The sequence below is a fragment of the Prionailurus viverrinus genome, chromosome E1 (genome assembly GCF_022837055.1).
Source record: "Prionailurus viverrinus isolate Anna chromosome E1, UM_Priviv_1.0, whole genome shotgun sequence".
Lineage (NCBI taxonomy): Eukaryota > Metazoa > Chordata > Mammalia > Carnivora > Felidae > Prionailurus > Prionailurus viverrinus.
Genome location: NC_062574.1, coordinates 28263805 through 28284647, shown reverse-complemented (window position 1 = coordinate 28284647; position 20843 = coordinate 28263805). Strand labels below are relative to the sequence as shown.

Here is a 20843-nt window from a genome sequence, read left to right as displayed (position 1 = left end):
CTGCCTTCCATGTGTGGGTCAAAGGACAGCTCCTCAATACCTCACCCCCAGTTTAGAGGCACAGACCACACTGGTTCAAACTGAGATCCCAGAGCAAGCCTCATGCTGAAGCTCCAGCCCCACAGCAGACATGGACAGAGTAAAGGTTCCCATCAGTGGTGTTTTATTATCATAGACGTCAGGTACAAACAAATGGCACAAAAAGGCCAATGCGTCCCAGTTCCTCTCCAGGTGGGCTCCTGTGAACAAGCAAGAGAACAGTGTGAGGAAGCAAACGGGGAGCCACCGAGTCCTGCTCACCTGGGCCCACACCTCACCCACCACGCACACCCTAACTGCTAATGGCCATTCCTCCAGGGGTCACTGGTTCACTGTCAAGTGTAAGCTCCCCGGGGACAGAAAGTGTCCGACTTTCCCTGAATGTTTCTCAGGCCTACACAGTGCCTGTCAGTGTTTGGTAAACAACTAGAGGATGTAAGTGGGGCCACTAACGAGCCAAGACAGCTTTTATTAGCAAAGAAGAAAACTCAGGCTCAGCGAGGTCGAGTAATTTGTTCAAGTCACACATTGGAGAGCTGCGAAGTCAGGATTTTCACGTAAGCAATCTGGCTCCTGAGGTTGTATCCATTCTAGTATCTTCTCTATACTTAATACATAAACAGCAAACACACACATAAATGACACATATACGCAGCACACAAAACACTACCCACGTTCACAGGAAACACACACATATGAAATGCAATTTATATACGTTGCATATGCATGCGCACACACACACACGAATGAATGTCTAGTCATTCATGTTCTTGGTCAGAACAGGGACAGCTCACCTAGGGAAGGGAAATCCCTGTGGTCCCAGTGGGCCAGCCCAGGGACGCCCAAGCTTCACCTCACCACCACACCCCCTTACTCAGCCTCTAGTCACTCTGCCTCCAGGGAGTCAGGTCCAATGCAGGGAGCGTATTGCAGCTGACAAAGTCCCGGGGGAACGTGTTGGACATGAAGATGTTGTCCTTGGACACGGTGGTGATGCCCGTGTTGTCACAGATGATGCGGGGCAAGGAGATCTTGGCCAGCGCCCGCTGCTGCTGCCTGGTGAACACGCCCTGGTTCTCCCACCAAAACCTGCATGGTGACACCCAGGGACGTTGCACTCGAGGCTGTCCTTGGCTGGGAAGGCATCAGCGGGCTTGAGCTGCTCCCTGGATGGAAGAGGACCAGCACACACACCCGCTCCACAGCAGGAGATGGCTCCAGGCCCTCAGGCAGCCCAGGGGTTTTCAAAGGAGTGGTGCCCTCCTCACAGTACAAAGCACAGCTGCCCGGCTGCCTCCCCTCTGCCTCCACCCCCCACCCCGTGGCCTTGGAGGCCCCCCAGCTACACAGGGAGCTGGGCCCACACTCACAGACCCCTGTGCCCTGGCCCAGGGCTGTGACCATGGGGGTGGAAAGAATCTTGGGGTTGGTTTATAATGTGTCCACCCAGAGAGGGACACCTTTCTCTAATCTTCCCAAGGACACAATACAGGCTAGGTAAGAACCGGGTATGACACATGTCAGGGCCACGATGAAACGACACTAGTAGGAGAGGCTTGGAGACCGTTCAGCAGCGAGTGACTGCTGTATGGTGGCACCCTGAAACCAGGGAAGGCATCGGTAAGACTTGCAGTTTCTATGTCTCCCTTCACACCCACGGCTCCAGGCCCCTCCTTGCTGTACCCCAGCAAGTTCAGGGCGCATTTAGGGATGACCTGGAGGCCCCGGAACACACTGGAAAGTCACGGATTCCTTCCTGCCCTTCACTTCACAGGAGAAAGTCAGGGCCCCGAGAGGTTGGGGAATAGGCCTGCAACCACACGGCGGGCCTGAACTGCTCGCCATGCCTCACCGGTCACCGTCTCGGAGCTTCCTGAACTGGGTCCCAATGAGGCAGGCAAGGAGCGGGCCCACGCGGCCGTTGGGCTCCAGGGGCTCGGCCACACCGCCCATCCAGATGTCAATGTTGTCGGGGGTGCCGTACTGCTGCATCAGCTTCTGGGCCAGGCCCAGGTTCTTCATCACTGTGGCCAGCTCGCCCACCGAGCGGGGCTGCGGGAGCCCACAGAAGCGCCGCCAGGCATTGTACCCTGCGGGGGCGGGGAGCGGGGGCTGTGGGTGGGTTCCCCAAAACTCACCTCCCCAACATGCCGTAGCCACATACAGAGGGACGTGAGGGAGAGGCCACGGAGGGGCTTCTCCCAGGCTCTAAGCCCCGAGAGAACCCTGAACTGAGAGGCCAAGACTCTTCTCTTTCCCTTGCCCTCCCACTGTGAGGAAAACCCAAAACTGCCCGGAACTCCCACAGGGTCCAAGAATAGGGACATCTCATTGTCCCCCTCTGAAGATCTCAGATCTGAGGCTTGAAGTGTGTCTAGAAGGTTCAGCCACACTAGCTGTCCCGTAATGTAGGCACAGGCTTTGGGGTTAGGCTGACCTGGGTTCAAATTCAAGCTCTATCCCTGATGTGGCTGGAGAAGAGCCTGGGCAGGTTCTGAAGCTCTCCAAGCCTCAGTTAGCTCATCAGTAAAATGGAAGTGATGATAACCTCTTCCCCTCAAAGTTCATGTAAAATGAAGCAAAATGAAATGTGACGTAGACAGTTTTCCAGCCAGTGGGGAAGCTTGGGCAGCTGCGGGGCACTGGAGAGGGCAGGGCTTGAGAGTGGGGGGCAGGGAGGCCCCTGCAGCCCCCTCACCTGGGAGGCCGTGGTCCCGGCTGCGCTGCATGTTCAGGGCAGGCAGGTCCAGCCCGATCCTCATGACCTGCTCAAACAACCGGTCCCGGATCTCATCCACCGCGATTTGGTTCTGGCAATTCAGCTTGGCAGGGGTGGCCATGAGGCCCCGAAGGATGGGATCAATACCACCTGGGACAAGAGGAGCAAGACTTGGGGAAGGATCTGGCTCCATATCCAGAGCTCAGACTGGACTCAGGGTTAAGTCCCAGGTGCAGTTGGGGGATCGCAGAAGAGGGCTGGGCACATGCAGCTCCTGGTGCCAAGGTCACTCCAGTGGGCAGGTCTTCACCAGGGAATCAAGGTCTCAAGGTATAATGCCATTCAGACTTGCAAGTTGGGATGCACTCAGGCCCTGGTCTCCTGGGTCACCGAGAAGAAGCCAGTTCCCTACAAGCCACCCCACCCTTTGTTATTATATACAGAAGCAGTCAGGTGAACCGAGGCTGGAAAGTCAGGTAGGATCCCCAAAGATGGAAGGCAGAGTATTTCTCCTGTCCTAGCTTCCTGCAGCCAAGCCCACCCCACCACATCCTCAGCTGCCAGCCCACTGTCTCCTGGCCTAGGTCCTGCTCACCTTCCAGCACTACTCTCCAGGTAGCAAAAAAGACCTTGCTGAGTGGAACGCGGGGGTTGGGCCCCATGGGCTGGTACTGGTTATCCAGGCGGATCATGAAAGGTTGGATGAGGGTGTGGCCATAGCGGAAGGCATTGGTGAAGACATTGGAGATTCGAGGGTCCACCGAGTCATTGTAGGATCTGTAGCGCGGCAGGTACTTCCTCAGGGCCTGTGGTCCCAGCACCAGGGGCAGGTAGTCCCGGTAAGTGATGATCTAAAGGAAAGTCACGCTCAGAGTGGCCTCTCCACTCCACCTTCTCTACAGAGTCTCCACCTGCACTCCTGGCTTGGGGAGCCCCTCCATTGACTATGGCCAGGGTTGTCTCCCACAGAGACACTCTGGTCCAACAGAGTGGCTCCTGAGTGGTGGCTTATAAACAGAGCTCTACTGCTTACCTACTGTGTGACCTTGGGCCTGTTATTAACCTCTGTGAGCCACTGTTACTCAAATGTAAATTAAGGATAATTATGCTGCCCTCTGACTTAAAGGATTAAATAACAAAGGGCTTTGTTAGTCAATAGCTCCTTTGCCCTTGAGTTATTAATGTTTTGTTTCTCCTAATTTATAAGCTCCTGAGGACAAGGGTTGTAGCTCATTTCTCTGGAAATTACTCAGTGCCCAGCAAGCACTTGGCTCACAGTAAGGTTCCATACGTTTGTGGAGGTGGGGGAGGCAAAAAAAAAAAAAAAAAAAAAAAAAAAGGGCCACCCTAGATGATTTCCTCAGTGAGAAGAGAAAATATGGAACAGTCTCACTCTTGATTCTAGAGTCTGGAATTTTCTGTGAGGCTTAAATGAATCTCACTTAAGTTCTTGGTGCAAAGCAAAAACTTACCATCAGCACCTGCAACTCTCTCCCTCTCTGGAGTCTGAGAGTATTGAAAAGGTGTGTGCGTGCATGCACGCAGGTGTGTGTGTGTGTGTGTGTGTGTGTTTACGTCTTGGGGAGAGGATGGGGGTGTTGAAGTATCAAAAGTTGGGAGAGAGAACCAGGAACATTTTTCAGGGGTAAATAAAGGTGAGGAGATTGGGTGAGCTATGATAGAGCCAAATGAAGAGGAGACGGGGTGGGGGTGGGGGGTCGGAGAGAAAAGGAGAGGCATTTATTGACCAGCTGCTACACGCCAGGCACTTCAAACCCACCCCTTTAATTCTCCCAAAACCATCCCAATGGACTGGAAAGAAGAAATAGGAGCAAGCCTAGGAGAGAGAGGATGGAAGGCAAGTAACCTTCATCAGGCACTCAGTATCGCCAGGTGTTTTCATATATATCATTTAATCTTTACAGTGTCGTGGATGAATATGTTGAGGCTCAAAACACTGGCCCAAAGTCACACAGCTAGGATGTGGCAGAGGCACATCTGCATCCCAAGCCTGCCACATCCCTGGCATCATCAATACTCAGGACGGCATACCTGGACCATGGCTCCCACGATCTTGCGAGCTTCTTGGTAGAGCCTCTCTCCATCCCAGCCTGGGTTCAGGCGCTTGAGTTGTGTGGCCAGCCGGTTGTGCTCCCGCACAAAGAGTGTGTGCATGGAGGCGAGCTCGGGCATCTCACTTGAGCGGGGGTCCCCTTGGGGAAGCAAAAGCTACTGTCATTCCTAAGACCCCATCAGAAAGGACTTGCTCCACAAAGACTCCCTCCCCAGCCAAGATCTGAAACCCAGACTTTGTTCCATCCATCTTTCCACACTATGTTCAGTTTACATCTCCAGGAGGTTCCCCCTTGATGCCCTGGTCCACCATGATAAATTCTTCCTCTGTTTAGGGGCACTGCTGCTTGGAGATGCTCATTCAATAGGCATCAGATCTGCCCCATGACTTGCCACCTTCTAATGCCTGAGACTGAGAACTCCTTGAAGACGAAGACCATGGCTTGTCCCTTTTTGTATCTGACCCTCCACCCAACTCACACACAGACACATGGAGTTTAACACAGTGCCTTCTACAAAGTAGGAGATCCGTAAACATCGCTTGGTTGACTTATTCTCTTGCTTCAGGCCAGACCAAAAAGTAGCATGCATGTTAGCACTCCTTACTTCCATGCCCATGTCAGACATAGCTAATGATCACAGCACTCTCTCCTGCTAAAATTGGAAGCAACCTCAGAATCCTTCTTAACACAGGACTCTAGAAAGCCACTAGCGACCTGATCAGAGTTGCCATCCTCGCCCTTACTGCATGCTAATTTGCAGCCTGCTCAGGATCCAGAGAACGGGGTGGGGGGTAGATTTTTACAGTCCACATCTGAGACTGTTAGAAAAAAAAAAAAGAAAACCAAGTGAGACCCCTAATCCCTCCAGTCCTCCCCAAGCCTTCTCTGGAAGGGCCAGAGTTAGGACCAGGCCCGTTTAGCAGGACACTGGGTTCAGTCTTTATAAGTTCTAGAGGCTGGTGGGAAAGAAACTCTGGGAGCAGCTTTACCATCCCATGAGCTGCCAGAGCGCACGATGATCCAGACCCAGGACATGTGGCTCAACGCCAGGATGGAGGCAGCCATAGGTCGCTGAGGAGTGCTGCTCTCCCTTCACTAGCCCAGAAAAGTCTCACAGGAGCCGACCTGGATCCTCCTGCCCAGGACCAGTGGGGGAGAGGCCACAGGGAGCCAGCCATCAGGAGAAGTTGGGAGGCCAGAGGGAAGGGCCTCAGGACCTTTTTGGATCCACTATTGGATTTACATTAAAAAACATTGGAAGTTTCTGGGCATGGGCACCATTATTGCTCCAACCATATCCCCAGGGCTTCCAGGTATTTAAATTTAAAATCTCACCCTCTCTAATTACAGGGAATCAAGATGGCAGGAGGTGATATTCTGGAGCAGCACTGTCCCACAGAACTTTCTGAATTGATGAAAATGTTCTACATCTGTGCTGCCCTATATGGGAGCCACTAGCCTATGAAGTTATTGAATGCTTGAAATGTGGCTAGTACAGCAGAGGAACTGAATTTTACTTTTAAGTTAATTTAACTTAAGTTCATTTTAATTAACTTAAATGTAAATGCAAATAGCCATGTGTGGCCAGTGGCTACCATAGTGGATGATGCAGTTCTAGAGAGTGAGGGTGCCATGTCTCCTTAGTTCCCTGTCCCTGGGGACTCAACTCTCTGGCAGAGTCCAGAGGGAAAGGGAGAGATGTAGAAAGGGATGGACAGATGGAAAAGAAGCTCCTTGGCTATCCCTGGGTCTCCTTCTTAGGTTTGTTCTGTTTTTGTTTTTGTTTTTTGTTGGTTTTGGTTTGGGGGTGGGGGTTGGTCTGCTTTTTGGTTTTGGTTTTTGCTCCACCCAACTTGTTACCAAGGCAACTGGATTAGTATCATGAAGTTGATGAGGACAGAGTCACAAACAGCACCCCCGCCCCCAGCAGGGTGTGCCCATGCACCAGCCCAAGTTCCTACTGGTGGCTGACCTGCCAGGAAGCAGGGGATTCGCGCAGAGCGGTTGGTGAGGAGGCAGGGGTCATCATGCAGGTTGTCAAAGGGCAGCAGGGCCCGACCATTGTCACTGAAGCGGGTGTTGACGGCCAGCAGCCCCAGCTGGTTGGTCAGGTTTCGAAGCTTAGTGGCCAAAGGGTCCTCACTGCCATACACCATGCTGGCGTCCATGAAAGAGGTGAGCGCATTGATCTGGTTGCGGATGGTGATGTTGCCCTCTGTGCAGGCTGGGGAGGAGCGGAAGAAGGGGATGCAGTCACGCTGGTTCCTGATGCGGGGGTCATCTGGTGGGATCTGTGACACATAGACAAGCCCCGCTCACCAAGGGCAGGGACAGAGTGGCTCTCCCCTGTCCACCCCCCGCCCCAAGGCCTTGATCCCACCTCCAAAGCAGCCTGGAACCCAGGACCAGACAGGGAGACCCAGACACCACAGCGGGTTCCTCAGGACTTCTGGCCGCCCTCAGCCGGCAGGGAGGCCTCTCAAGTCCCACAGACGATCCCCGTCTGCGATTGCACCTGCAGAGTGCTTCTGAGCTGAGGGGTGATGACCAGGACTCTGGAATGGGGGATGTGCACCCCCGGGAGAAGAGCCCGCCAGTCCTCACCTTAACTTTCTTTCCCTCTTTCTCTCCCCCAGTCTGCCCCTCCCTCCCCTGTTCTCTGGATGCAGTCCCTACACTCGCAGTTGGCTTTTTCTTCCTTTTCTTTTCCTGCCCCCCCCCCCCACCCTTCCCCGTCATCCTTTTCCTTTCACTCTGGCCCCTGCCTATCTCTCCTCTTCTCTCTCTCTCTCTCTCTCTCTGCCATTCTCCTTCCTTTCTCTCCTCTCCCACTCCCCTCCAGCCCTCCAGCCCTCCAGCAATGGACAGCCCAGGCTCTTTGCAATGTGCCCGGATGCGGGAAGGTGCCCCTCTCTGGTCAGAGGAAAGAGGGACTGAACACGCGGCACCTACACGCGGAGGTTGGAGGGAGGCAGGAAGGTCCTGCGCCAGGGAGGCAGAGGGGAGTGGGTGAGCAGGGTGAACCTTACTCAGGAGTTGGGGAAGGGGTTCAGCACAGAGGGAGGTGGCCGCTTGCAGGAATGATGGCCCCTATCCCCACTGGGCAGGCAGCGGCGGGGCAGGAAGGAGGAAGCACCTTGAGCGGGAAGCAGGGAGGCTCCTGCTCGCAGCTGGTCTTGCAGTCGACGCTAGTGATGAAGGACGCCAGGGCGCCGGGATCCGGGCTCAAGTCGAGGTCGTGGTCGATCAGCTGGCCCCACTGCACGAACAGCAGCGAGCGCTCCTGGTCCGGGGTCAGCTGCTCCGTGGGGAAGCGCACGATGGCGTTGGAGACGGCGCGCGCCTGCGGGACACGGGGCGTCAGGGGCCGCCTGGGGCCCCGCGCGCCTCTGGGCCCGGCCTCGCCCCCTCTGTCGGCCGGTGCTCACCAGGGGGACCGGGAAGCCGCCGCGCTTGACCCCGGGCGTCCAGCCGAAGGGCAGCGAGAAGCCGTCCTCGTACTCGGCCGGCAGCCAGCGCGCGAAGGCGCGGTTGGAGGCCCCCAGCGTGGGACTGCGTCTGCAGGGATCGGACGGGGCGCTGACACGGCGTAGCGCCAGGGGCCGGTAGGGGACCCGGACGCGACCCCGCGTCCGCCGCCCGCCCCGGGGCCGCCCCCAGCCAGCAGCACCTGTTGTTGCACTGCCCGGTGATGGTGCGGTACTTGTCGTTCTCGGGGCACGTCACCCCCACGTCCTGGTAGGCGCAGCCGCTGGACTTGGACAGCAGATTCAGCTGCGCGGGTGTCAGCACGTCTGAGGCCGGGGAAAGAGGGATGTGGGAATTGAGTCCCTCCCCCCCCCCATTTCCTATCCTAAGCTGGGGAGCCTTGATTTGGGGGCACAGAGAGGAGACTCCGATGTGCCTGAGCCTCCCCCCGGGAAGACGGAGGGTGGGGGGGCGGAGGGGGGCACTGGGAGATGCCTGAGGTCCCGAGTAGAGCAGGAGACTGAGGTTGTAGGGGCAACGGTACCGGTGATGTTGAGGGGCCCTGGCCGCAAAGGCCGCAGCTTCCCCTCCAGCAGGCTTAGGGCCACATGCAGATAGTCAGCAGCCCTCACGGCTGTCCTGGTGGCTGCCACCGGCTGCTTGAAGTAGGACAGGAGATCCATGGGGCTGGCCAAGCCACTGCGAAGCCGCTGCTTGATGCTGTTTGCAGAAGGGAGGAGTGAGGCCACAGAAGGTGGGGGCAGAGACACTCAGCAGAGCCCGCAGGACAGTGGAGACAGACCCACGGACAGGAAGCAGGTTTCTGTTTATAAACGGACTACGGACCTGGGTATCCAGACAGAGGCAAGGCCATGGGGAGTGATGTTCTCAAACCCAAAGACATAAAGACTGACAGGCAGACGGAGGGTCCCATCCGTACCCACGAAGTCCCTGCATCAAGTTCCTTCTCCGAAAGACCTGGGGCAGCCTTGCCCAGAGCTGGGAAGTGCCCAGTAACCCACCTCTCCCGCTGTTCCTTGTAGGCCGTGTCCACTAGCCGCTTGGCCTCCTCCATGCAGGTCAGCACCACCGAGGTCTCCACTGCCTCCAGGACAGCTGTCCAGAACAGGAGTCACATAAGTCAGGAATGGGCCACCCAGGGTGGCCTGCACTGAGGAAGGGGATCCTTGGGACTCACAACCACCCCCAACACACCACCTTTTCCCCTTCTTTCTGCCTTGTTACCTGGACCGGCACCCTCAGAGGGCTGGGGCACCACCAGAATGGCCAGGAGGAGCCCTGCAAGCGCCAGCAGCAGCTTCATCTCTGCAACAAGACCCCAAGCCCAGTAAGTCCAAAGCCCACAGTGCATTCGGGAGAAGAGAGCCCCACCATCCCTCTCCTTCTGGCCCTTCACTCCCACCTTCATACCCCTGTCCAACCTCCATGGGTCCTGCCTACCTCCTGGACAGAGGGGTTCACAGCACGCCTCTTTCACTAGCTTCAGTCTCTCAGCCCCTCAGGACCTCACCTCTGAAGTTCACCTGGCATTGGCCATGCGGTTCAGCTGAATCCAGCCCTTTATGTCCTCTAGGCTCAGTGGGGGGGGGGGGGGGGAGTGGGGGGGCAGACAAAACCCGCCCCTGGAGACTAAACGCTCTCTCCTCCCCCACTGGGGTTGGGGTGCCCAGAAGGTGATCGCTTCTATGTGAGAGAGGGACAGGAAAGGAGAGACCAGAACTGTGCCCAGCCTTTGAACTTAGCATTCCACCCGAGTTTCTCAGCTCCCATTGTGTGCCTAGACAATTGTTGTCCCCAGGTGTATAGGCAACTAACCCACCTCCAAAATTCTGTTTAAATTTAGTGTCCAGGGATCCTTGCAAAGGGACAAAAGTCAGGAACCAAGAGCCTAAGGAACTATGGGAAATAGAGTGACCCCAGAGGAGGAGGGAAGGTGTAGGGGACTCTTGGAGTAACAATCTGATCAGCCTCGGGAGGTTGTCCCCCACCCCCAACAGTATGCTGGCCCTTGGCAGCCCCCCATTCTTGGCGAAGGCTAAAGGGACAGGAAATCTGGCTGAAGACCGTTGAATTTTACAGGAAAGCCTGGGGGCTACAGGCTCAGGACCAAGGTAACTTCCTCTATCCCTCTCCTCCTCCCCTTTCTTCTGGGCTCTGGGTAGCTGGCTATCTTCAGCACTCTTGCCACCTGCTCCTGGATTTCAGGAACCAGGAAACAGCAGAGCTGGATGTGGTTAGTGGTCAGTTAGGTGACACAGCCCAGGGCCTCTCTGGGATCAGGTCAGTGCAGTTAAGAGGACTGGGGCTAAACTGTAGGATAGCTCTGGAATAGAATGAGATAGTGCTTCCCCTGAAGAGTGCTGGCAATGCAGCTGCCATTCTCAGGCAGGACAAGTACCCCATGACTAATGGCTGTTTGTCCATCTCCTTGGGCCCTTGTTAGGCTCCCCTGTTATTTGGTCTAGCCACACCTCCTACCCCGGCCACCTTCCTGCCCTCACTCTTGTCATCTATGCTCAGACCACATCTTGACCGAGGAACAAGGGACAGCAACACATCCAGAACACCCTCCTGGTATGCCCACAGATCCTGTCACTTGTGGGAAGTGGAGCCCAGTGGAGCCCATGAAGGAGGAGGCCATTCTTCCAGCCTGACTCCGCCGACAACTTGTTATGTGTGAACTTGGACAAGTGGCTCCTTGTGAATCAGATTCTAGAATTTTATACTTTTGAAAATACTTTTAATGTTTATTCATTATTGAGAGAGAGAGAGAGAGAGAGAGAGCACGAGTCGGGGAGGGACAGAGAGGGAGACACAGAATCTGAAGCAGGCTCCAGGCTCTGAGCTGCCAGCACAGAGCCCGACGCAGGGCTCGAACTCAGGAACCATGAGATAATGACCTGAGCCGAAGTCAGACGCCAACCAACTGAGCCACCCAGGTGCCCCGAAAATACTTTTTTAATCCTACAAGTAATATATTTCCACTCATGAGAATTTAGAGAACACAAACAAAAATAAAAATAAGTCAAAATCACTTATAATCAAGTGAGGTTATGGGTAAATTTTTTCTTTCCAGGCTTGTCATTTTTCATACAAATAAGCAGGAAGAAAATAACTCCTCATAATCCCACTACTCGTAAATAACCCCATTTAACAATTTGATATCCTATATGTAGATATAATATGTATTTTTTTTTTTTTTGGAGAGAGAGAGAGAGCAGGGAAGAAGGGCAGAGGGAGAGAGAGAGAATCTTCTTTTTTTTAAATGTTTATTTATTTTTGAGAGAAAGAGAGAGCGAGAGAGACAGAGCATGAGTGGGGGAGGAGCAGAGAGGGAGACACAGAATCCAAAGCAGGCTCCAGGCTCCGAGCTGCCAGCCCAGAGCCCAATGCGGGGCTCAAACTCACCAGCCTGAGCCAAACTCATGACCTGAGCCAAAGTTGGACACTCAACTGACTGAGCCACCCAGGCACCCTGAGAGAGAGAATCTTAAGCAGTTTCCACATTTAGCATGGACCCCGACACAGGGCTTGATCTCATGACCCTGGGATCATAACCTGAGCTGAAATCAAGAGGCACTCAATCGACTGAGCTAACCAGCTGCTCCTAGATATAATATGTATTTTAAAATGTGATAAGAACATACTCTAAATTTTGTCTTACAACCTAGTTTTAGTACCTAACAATTTAGCCTGGACATCTCTCTCTGTCAATAAATATAGACTTAGTTCATTTGTATATCTGCATGATATTTTGTATGAAGTACTATGTACTAGTGTATGAAGTACTAGTATTATTCACTAATTCTCTCTTGTTAGATACTTGGGTTGTTTCCCATTTCCAGTGTTATAAGCAGTACTAGGGTCAACATCTGTGGGGTTAAATCTGTAGTCCTATCTTCAGTTATTCCCTCAGGCAAGAAGTTCTAGATGTAAAATTGATGCATATTTGGGTAGCAACATTTTTAAGGCTTTTTAAAAAAAAAATTGTCAAGTGGCCTCACGAAGATTGCACCTCACCCTTCCATTAGCCATGCCTGAGCGCACCTGTTCCCCGTTGTCCTCATCAGCTCTGACAATTAGCGTCCTCTTACCCTTTCAGGGGAATTGTCAAGGCTCAAGAGGACAGAGATACTTAAGCCCCTTGCAGCTCAGATGAGAGAGATGGAGCTCAGTGAAGGAAACGACTGTGTCAAAGGCAGCAGTGTGGCACAGCTCAGAATGATCTAGCTGTCAGGTCTCCTGACTTCCACACCAGCACTCCTCACCCGGTGGCCTCTGCAACCTCACTCCTGACCTTTCGGGCATTTATTCAACAAGTACTGAGCCCTTGCAGGGGCCGCTTGCACTGTGCTGGCCACTGGGCGTACCCTGCTGAGCACAGTGCGGGCTTTGTCCTCAAGGAGCACACAGGAGAATACGGAAAGGCAAACTGATGGCACATGAGAGCCTTGTGCGGTGTTCTTTGGGGGCATCAAAGAGCAGCACGTGGACAAACTGGAGGTACTTAGGAAAGATTTCTTGAGGAGTTGGTGCTTGAGACAATCTTGAAGAATGTTTAGAAGTTGACCAAGTAGGGGCACCTAGGTGGCTCAGTCGGTTAAGCACCCAACTTCAGCTCAGGTAGTGATCTCACAGTCCGTGGGTTTGAGCCCCATGTTGGGCTCTGTGCTGACAGCTCAGAGCCTGGAGCCTGCTTGGGATTCTGTGCCTCCCTCTCTCTCTGCCCCTCCCCCACTCATGCTCCAGCTCTGTCTCTCAAAGATAAACATTGAAAAAAAATTTTTTTAAGGGTGGGGGGGCACCTGGGTGGCTCAGAGTTAAGTGTCCGACTTCGGCTCAGGTCATAATCTCGCAGTTCGTGAGTTCCAGACCTGTATTGGGCTCTGTGCTGACAGCTTGGAGCCTGGAGCTTGCTTCAGATTCTGTCTCCCTCTCTCTGCATCTCCCCTACTCACGCTCTGTTTCTGTCTCTCAAAAATAAACATTGAAAAGAAAAAGAAAAAGAAAAAAGAAAAACTAAAGCCTTTTCAACGAATGATGTTAAAATACCCTTCACTCTCTGCTGCTGTGCAGGTGGGAGAATTCTTAAGATGTACAATCCCAAACCACCTGCCTTTGGCTCAGGGCTGGAGCAGTGGGCTTGCATTTACCTGCAGATACTTGAGATGCTCCTTGACTTTTACAATGTTTCCAACCACTTAATAATGAATCAACTGGGCTGACCGCAATGCTGTCCAGTCTGTACCTCTGCTGATCCCTCATGTAGGCCGTGTTTGTCTCTCCCAGGCATATTTGAGGCCCAAAGGGCTTCTCAGCGTGCAAGTAACCAGAAGGAGACCATGTCTGTGGGAGGAAATATTCCAAACAAGCCAAGCCTAGCCCTTAAATTACCCCCAGTTCCCATCCCGGGGGTGGCCTCTGGAGGGCGCTGCAACTGCTCCATCTCAAGACTATAGTCCTGGGAGGAAGTCGCCCCCCCCCCCCCCCGCAAGCCCTCCCCGCGCCGGCGCCTTCCCTTCTCCCCACTTACCTTCCCAAACACCCCCACCCCAGGGTAAAGTCCAACTGCCTGTGGGATAACGGGCCCTCTGCTACTGCTTGCAAAACAGTGCGCTCTTTCTTAATGCTGTTTAGGAAACAGTTCAGTTGGGATTACCGCCAGATTTCCTGTGTGTGTGTGTGCGCGCGCGCGCGCGCGTGGTTGGAGAGAAGGAGGCTATGGAAGCTGGGCGGAGGCAGGGTCAATGACCCCTCAGACACAGCAATTGCACGTGGCCCAAAGACCTTCTTTTCTTGCTCTTTAAATTTTTAAAAATTACTTTTGAATTGTACAGGTAATACGTGGATACATTGTGAATAAAACTAAAATGTCACAAATCCTGTGAAAGCTCTCTTTAGATTAGGTTATTGCACCATCCCTAATTCCAGTCTCCTTCCTCCACTCCTCAGACCCACACCCTGTTGCCATTTTTGTGTTTGTCCCTCCAAGCCTTTTACTTTACATTCATTTTTATATATGGATCTGTGGGAAATATTCGTCTTCCTTTGTTTTCCCACAAATGATAGTACATCAAACATTTTGTTGGGCAATGTGCTTCTGTCATTCAACAGGACATCTTGCAGATCTACCATATACTACTTAGAAAACAATCTCACTGTTTTAAAAACCTCTCGTGCATTCTTCTGTGAAGTTATACCTCCATCATGCGACCATTCCTCTCGATGGGAACTGTTTTCCCATTTTTTCACCATTAAAAACAATGCAGCAAGAAGCCTCTGTACACACACACACACACACACACACATTGTCCTCCAGGGTAAGATTGAGAAGTGAGCCACAGGTTTGTGCATTTAAAATTTTTAATAAATCCGTAATACCAAACTGTCCTCCAGATTTATCAAAATTCTCAAGGGCAAAGATTGGAATCACATTATTCGTTCAATTTTTATTTCTTTCGATAATAGCCAGCGTCTTTTTATTTGAATTAGCTGTTCTGTAAATGTCCTGTGTTTGGCGTTGTCCGTTTTTCTATCGGATTGTCATTGTTTTATTTATTTGTAAAAGTTACCATATATTCTGAATAATACTAATCTGTTAGCTGTTTTGTATATTGTTAATATTTTTCAGCCTGTAACTTTTCACTTGTTTTTTATAGGGTCATTAAAAAATTTTTTTTTAATGTTTATTTTCGAGAGAGACAGAGCACGAATGGGAGAGGGACAGAGACAGACGCACACACACAGAATCCGAAGCAGGCTCCAGGCTCTGAGCTGTCTGCCCAGGGACCGACACAGGGCTCAAATTCACGAACTGAGAGATCATGACCCGAGCGGAAGTTGGACGCTTAACGACCAGCCACCCAGGCACCTCTATAGGGCCATTTTTTACGAAGTGGTCAGATTGATCAATCTTTTCCTTTATGGATTTTCCTTTTCAGACTTGTTTAAAATGATCTTTCCTTTTTCAAGAACATAAACATACTCTCCTGGATATTCTTCTAATACCTTCATATTTTGATTTTCCACATTTAGATCACTAAAGCATCTGGAATTTTTGAGTGTGAAAAGTGTAAGTGCACAGTGCAAGAGTGGACTATCTTTATTCATTTCCAAATGGGTAACCAGTCGTCCCAATGCCTTCTGTTTTTTCCCCCACTGAAATAAGATACTGCCTTTTCTCACTTAACATAAATGTGTGTGTTTTTCTGGAATATTCTATTCTACTGATCTACTAGTCTATTGATTCCTATGTCACTATCATTGCAATTTCCATAACTTTTTAATATTTTTTATTTCCATTAAGATAAATTCTTCTTCCTCATTCTTCTTTTCAAAGGAATCTTCAACATTCTAACATATTTACTCTTATGAATATTTCAATATCTAGTTCCATGAGAAATCCTATTGATATTTTTATTGATATTGTATTCAATTTATACATAAATCTGGTGACAATTGGCATCTTTAAGATATTGTCTTCCTATTCATATACATCCATTCATTCAACATATATTTCCCGAGTACCTGTGGTCCAGCACTGTTCTGGGAACTAGGAACAGAGCAATTACCAAATCACTTACTCTCCTAGAATTTACATTCTTGAGTAACACAGTACATCATTTTATTTGTCTACTTTTATACTCTTCATTGAAATGTTATTGTTTTACCTTCTTGTTAGGTTTGTTCCTAAGTACTCCCTTTTTGAAATAGGTATATAAATTTTGTCATTAAGTTTCTCCACAGAACTTGTAAAATCGTATAAGTGTTTTCTTTCTTTAAAAGTTTTAGTATGCTTCTTTTAGTTCTCTTTAGAAGGCAGAGACATAGATCTGAAAAACATTGGACATTTTTAACCCCTACCCCCATCCTAGAAAGGTTGTGTTCTCTAATGAACAAGGTTTAAACAAAAAAATTTTAAGTGACTATTCAAGCTTTTGTTAGTTGCAAAAAATAGTTCCCAAATTTGTTTCGGGTAGTATTGTAGAGATAAAGACAAGTCAAATGATATGATTATACAAATGTTTAATGGATATTCAATTAAACCCCTTTATACCTGTGGTTATTGGTAGTGGGGGTAGGGTAAGTGTCCATGAGACAAAGTTAAAAAAAAAACACTAAAAACATGAAGCACTAAACTCAAAGTAAAAGAATGCAACAGCAACTCTACCAATCAGATTAGTTAAAATTGTAAAAAGCTAATAAAGCCAGCACTAGTCAGTATGTGAAAATATAAGTGCAGATTGGCCCCCACGACACGGGATGGCAATTTGACAATGTCAGTCAAAATCCAAACTGTACATTTGTTCTGACTCAACAATTCTACTTTCAAGAAGAAATGTATCCTTCAGATGCTTTGTTAGGAAATCATAAAGATACCTGCCCAAGACTGTTCATTTCAGTCTCATTTCCAACAACCAAAAGACCAATAACAAGCCATATGTCCATCAAAAAAAAAAATTTTTTTTTAAACTTTTTTTTTCAACGTTTATTTATTTTTGGGACAGAGAGAGACAGAGCATGAACAGGGGAGGGGCAGAGAGAGAGGGAGACACAGAATCGGAAACAGGCTCCAGGCTCTGAGCCATCAGCCCAGAGCCCGACGCGGGGCTCGAACTCACAGACCGCGAGATCGTGACCTGGCTGAAGCAGACGCTTAACCAACTGCGCCACCCAGGCGCCCCCATCAAAAAAATTTTTGACCCACTGGTCATTCATATAATGGTGTTTTATGCAACCTTTAAAACTAATGAAGGAGGGAGGGAGGCTCCTGGGTGGCTCAGCTGGTAGAGCATGTGAATCGTAATTTCAGGGTTGTGAGTTCAGGTCCCACGTTAGGGCCTTCATAAAAAAAAAATAAAAACTAATGAAGGAGGTCTATACATAGGAATACAGAAAGATATGTTGCCAAAAGAAAAGAGCTAGTTACAAAGCATATACCACATGATACAATTCATGCAAAACACACAGACACACATGCATGCTATGGGCATATATATATATATATACATTTAAATATGCATAGAAAATCCTGGAAACAGGCACAGAAGCCTATTAAGTATGGTTACCATTTGGGGAATGGAACTGAAAGGGTTGGGTGGAGGGTGGTTATTTTAAAACCAATGCTCCTCTGTTTGACAGTTTCACAAAGAAAATAAAATAACTTCATTACCAAAAAAAAAAAAAAGGCAAGACAAAACAAAACTAGTAACATCTCCCTCCACCTTACCTTCCCAAAGTAGCAAATTTTGATTTTTTTTTTTTTTTTTTTACATAATCAGTGGTTTTGGATTCCTTTGGCTTTGGTTTACTTAATATGAAGTCAAACACTACCAAAGATTGAAATGATAGCATCGGCATATGTGGCATTAAGGGGTAAGCATTTCCCCTGTGGGAGACTTCAGTAGCATGACTGATAATGTGGCTAAGTATAAAACTCAAGTTCAAATTTCTTTCTCTTCAGCACTTGAAAGACATTGCTCCATTGTCTTTACACAACTAGTACTACAATTAAGTTCTCTGTTACAAGTAGACTCAATTAAGCCCTATTTCAGGCAAAGCAGAATTAACATGAGCTACAGGATCCATCGGCCAAATCTGACTATGGAGATGTCACAGAAATGAGACACAAAAGTGAAATTGTTGGAGAAGAGAAAATAAAAAGTGCTGGTAAGGGGAACACAGACTAAGAGGGAGAGGGGCCAGGTTTCTCCAGCAGGGGATGGGGCTAGGAGGAGCTACCCAGTCCCCCTCCTCTCTGCACATTCTAGCCCTCATCAGATCAGTGCCCACCATGTAGAGACAGCAAGGCGGGAAAACAACCCCTCAAAGCCAGCAAAAGTTTGTGAAAGGGGACGTTACATGGTGATGCTGGACCCTGGCTGGGTTTGGGAGTGGAAACATAGCTCCTTTCCTCTACCCTGACGACTAGACTATTATGACCTAATGGGAAGTTCTCACTTGGGCACAAGTACATGGAGAATCCCTAATGAGTAAGATCCCCCGGGTGAGTGCAGGGTGGAAACAGTGGATGAGCCCAAATTATAACCGCAGAGTCTCTCTAAGCTGTGAGTCTCCCACCAACGCCCTTATCTGTGCCTTGTACACACTCTTTAAACTCAACAGGAGGGGGACATACCAGCTCGTAGGCTTTCATCCTCTATCTTCCTCCCAGGTCATGACCAAGTGGAATTTATCCCAGGAAACTCAGGTTGGTTTAATGCTGAAAAATCACTGAAATTTACCACAACTAAGAAAGAAAACCATATAACCTCCCATTAGATGCAGAAAGATCGTTTGACAAAGTCCAACATCCATTACTGACTATTTAAAAAAACAAATCAAAAAGCCCAACTCTCTGCAAACTAGGAGTAGAAGAGAACTTCCTTGAACCTGATGAAGGGTATCTACAAAAATATATGTCACTAACATCATTATTCATGGTGAAAGACTAAATGCTTTTCTTTTTCCCTAAGACCAGGAACAAGGCAAGTGTGTCCACTCCTATAATTTCTATTTAGCACTGTACTAGAGGTTCCATCCAACCCAGTGGAGGAAGAAGGAAGGAAGGAAGGAAAGAAGGGAGGGAGGAAGGAAGAAAGGAAGGAATGGAGGGAGGAAGAGAGAAAGAAAGAAAGAAAGACCGAGACAGAGAGAAAGAAAGAAAAGGCATCAAAATTTGAAAAGATGAAGTAAAACTCTTTGTTTATATACAGTATGATCACATATGTAGAAAATTCTTAAGAACCTACAAAAACTACCAGAACTAATAAGTGAGTTTGGTAAGGCTGCAGCATACAAAGCCAAAATATAAAAATCAGTTGTATTTCTATATACTAAGAACAAAGAATCTGAAATTTTAAATAACAATACCATTTATAATAGCATCAAAAATATGAAATAATTAGGGGAGTGCCTGGCTGGCTCAGTGGAGCCTGTGACTCTTGATCTTGGGGATGTGAGTTTGAGCCCCACGGTGGGTATAGAGATTTTTTTTTTTAATTTTTGTTAACCTTTATATATATGAGAGACAGAGAGAGGCAGAGCGTGAGAAGGAGAGGGTCAGAGAGAAAGGGAGACACAGAATCCAAAAGAGGCTCCAGGCTCTGAGCTATCAGCACAGAGCCTGACGCAAGGCTCGAACAAACTCACGGACTGTGAGATCACAACCTGAGCCGAAGTCGGACGCTTAACCCACTGAGCCACCCAGGTACCCCTGGGTGTAGAGATTATTTAAAAATAAAACCTTAGGGCAGCTGGTGGCTCAGTTGAGCATCCCACTTCAGCTCAGGCCACAATCTCATGATTCATGGGTTTGAGCCCCTTGTCGGGCTCTTTGCTGACAGTGTGGAGCCTGCTTGGGATTCTCTCTCTCTCCCTCCCTCTCTCTCTGTCTCTCTCTCTCTCTTTGTCCCTCCCTGATTCGCACTCTCTTAAGATGAATAAATAAACTTAAAAAGTAAATAAAATCGTTAAAAATGAAATAATTAGGGATAAATTGGACAGAAGATGGACAAGATCGAATTACCAAGAGAAATTAAAGACCTAAAGAAATGGACAGATGTACTGCGTTCATAGGTCAGAAAGTTCAACATTGTTCACATTATCCCAACTGATGTTTGTCGAGTCTCAATGTTGAGTTTGCCTTGGCCTTAGTAGTTGAGAGCCCCTGCAAGACAGGGTGAGCAAGGCTGCTGACCTGCAGGGTTTCGGGGAGAGAGGGAGGGGGCACTTTGGTGGCTCCTCGCCTGGGCAGTGATACTTCTGGTTTCTCCTGGGTCTCGCCAACCACCTAGAGTACCACCTGGTCTCTGACCTACGCTGCCACTCCCGCTGTTGTATCTAGAGGCAGACGAGCTCGAGCCCCACTTTGGGTAAGCCCACTTCTCTATCTCTGTCCCTCATGGGATTCTCTCTCTCTCTGCCCCTTGCTCACTTGCTCCCTCTCTCTCTCTCTCTCAAAAAATAAATAAATAAATAAATAAATAAATAAATAAAAAATAAATACAGACACCCTCACCTTTGCCCCTTGGCCCCTGGGGAGGAGAATGTGCAACAGTCAGTTGACCTGGTTGCTCCCCACACAGAATCTGGACTAAGCAAGCTGCCAGTAGCCCCCAGGGTTTCTTCTGCTCTGTCTGCACCACCTCTAGGCATGGAGCAGCACACGGGACTCACACACACACCCTGCTTTGAGGTTTCTGGGGACGTTCTCCCATCTGTTTTTCTGTCCTCTCTCTGCTGTTCTAGTCTACTAAGAGTCCCCCCCCAACCCACCGCCCTCCTGCTTTCAAGTGGAACTATATAGTTTCCTTGCATTTTTCTTACATCTGTTGTTTCTATGCACTTAGTACAGGAAAGCCAACATTGCAGGAGGTGCTCAGTCTGCCGCCCTGAAACTGGTGCCTTCTCTGGGGTTTCCCGTCCCCTCGCCAGGTCTCTTTCTCCCACCAGAACCCCGCCGCAACTCCAAACACCCGGCCCTGCCACCAGGGGCTCGGGAAGCTGCCACACCGTCTTCT

General features: G+C 49.6%; 1 protein-coding gene across 2 annotated transcripts; it reads right to left on the bottom strand.

Annotated features, from left to right (window-relative positions):
* Positions 1–146: 146 nt before the first annotated feature.
* Positions 147–9915, bottom strand: MPO (myeloperoxidase). 2 transcript variants are annotated; one of them, XM_047832746.1, is made up of 14 exons: positions 9763–9915; positions 9547–9627; positions 9324–9417; positions 8846–9021; positions 8504–8627; positions 8262–8391; positions 7970–8176; positions 6806–7124; positions 4811–4971; positions 3354–3609; positions 2738–2908; positions 1892–2129; positions 914–1128; positions 147–239 (listed from the first exon to the last, which is right to left on the bottom strand). In XM_047832746.1, the coding sequence occupies exons 2-13, from the start codon at positions 9623–9625 to the stop codon at positions 921–923; spliced, it is 2163 nt and encodes a 720-aa protein (XP_047688702.1). In that variant the 5' UTR covers positions 9626–9627; positions 9763–9915; the 3' UTR covers positions 147–239; positions 914–920. The 2 variants fall into 2 exon arrangements, with proteins under 2 accessions (XP_047688702.1, XP_047688701.1); XM_047832745.1 differs by lacking the exon at positions 9763–9915 and having other exon boundaries at positions 919–1128.
* Between the last annotated feature and the right edge of the window lie 10928 nt (positions 9916–20843).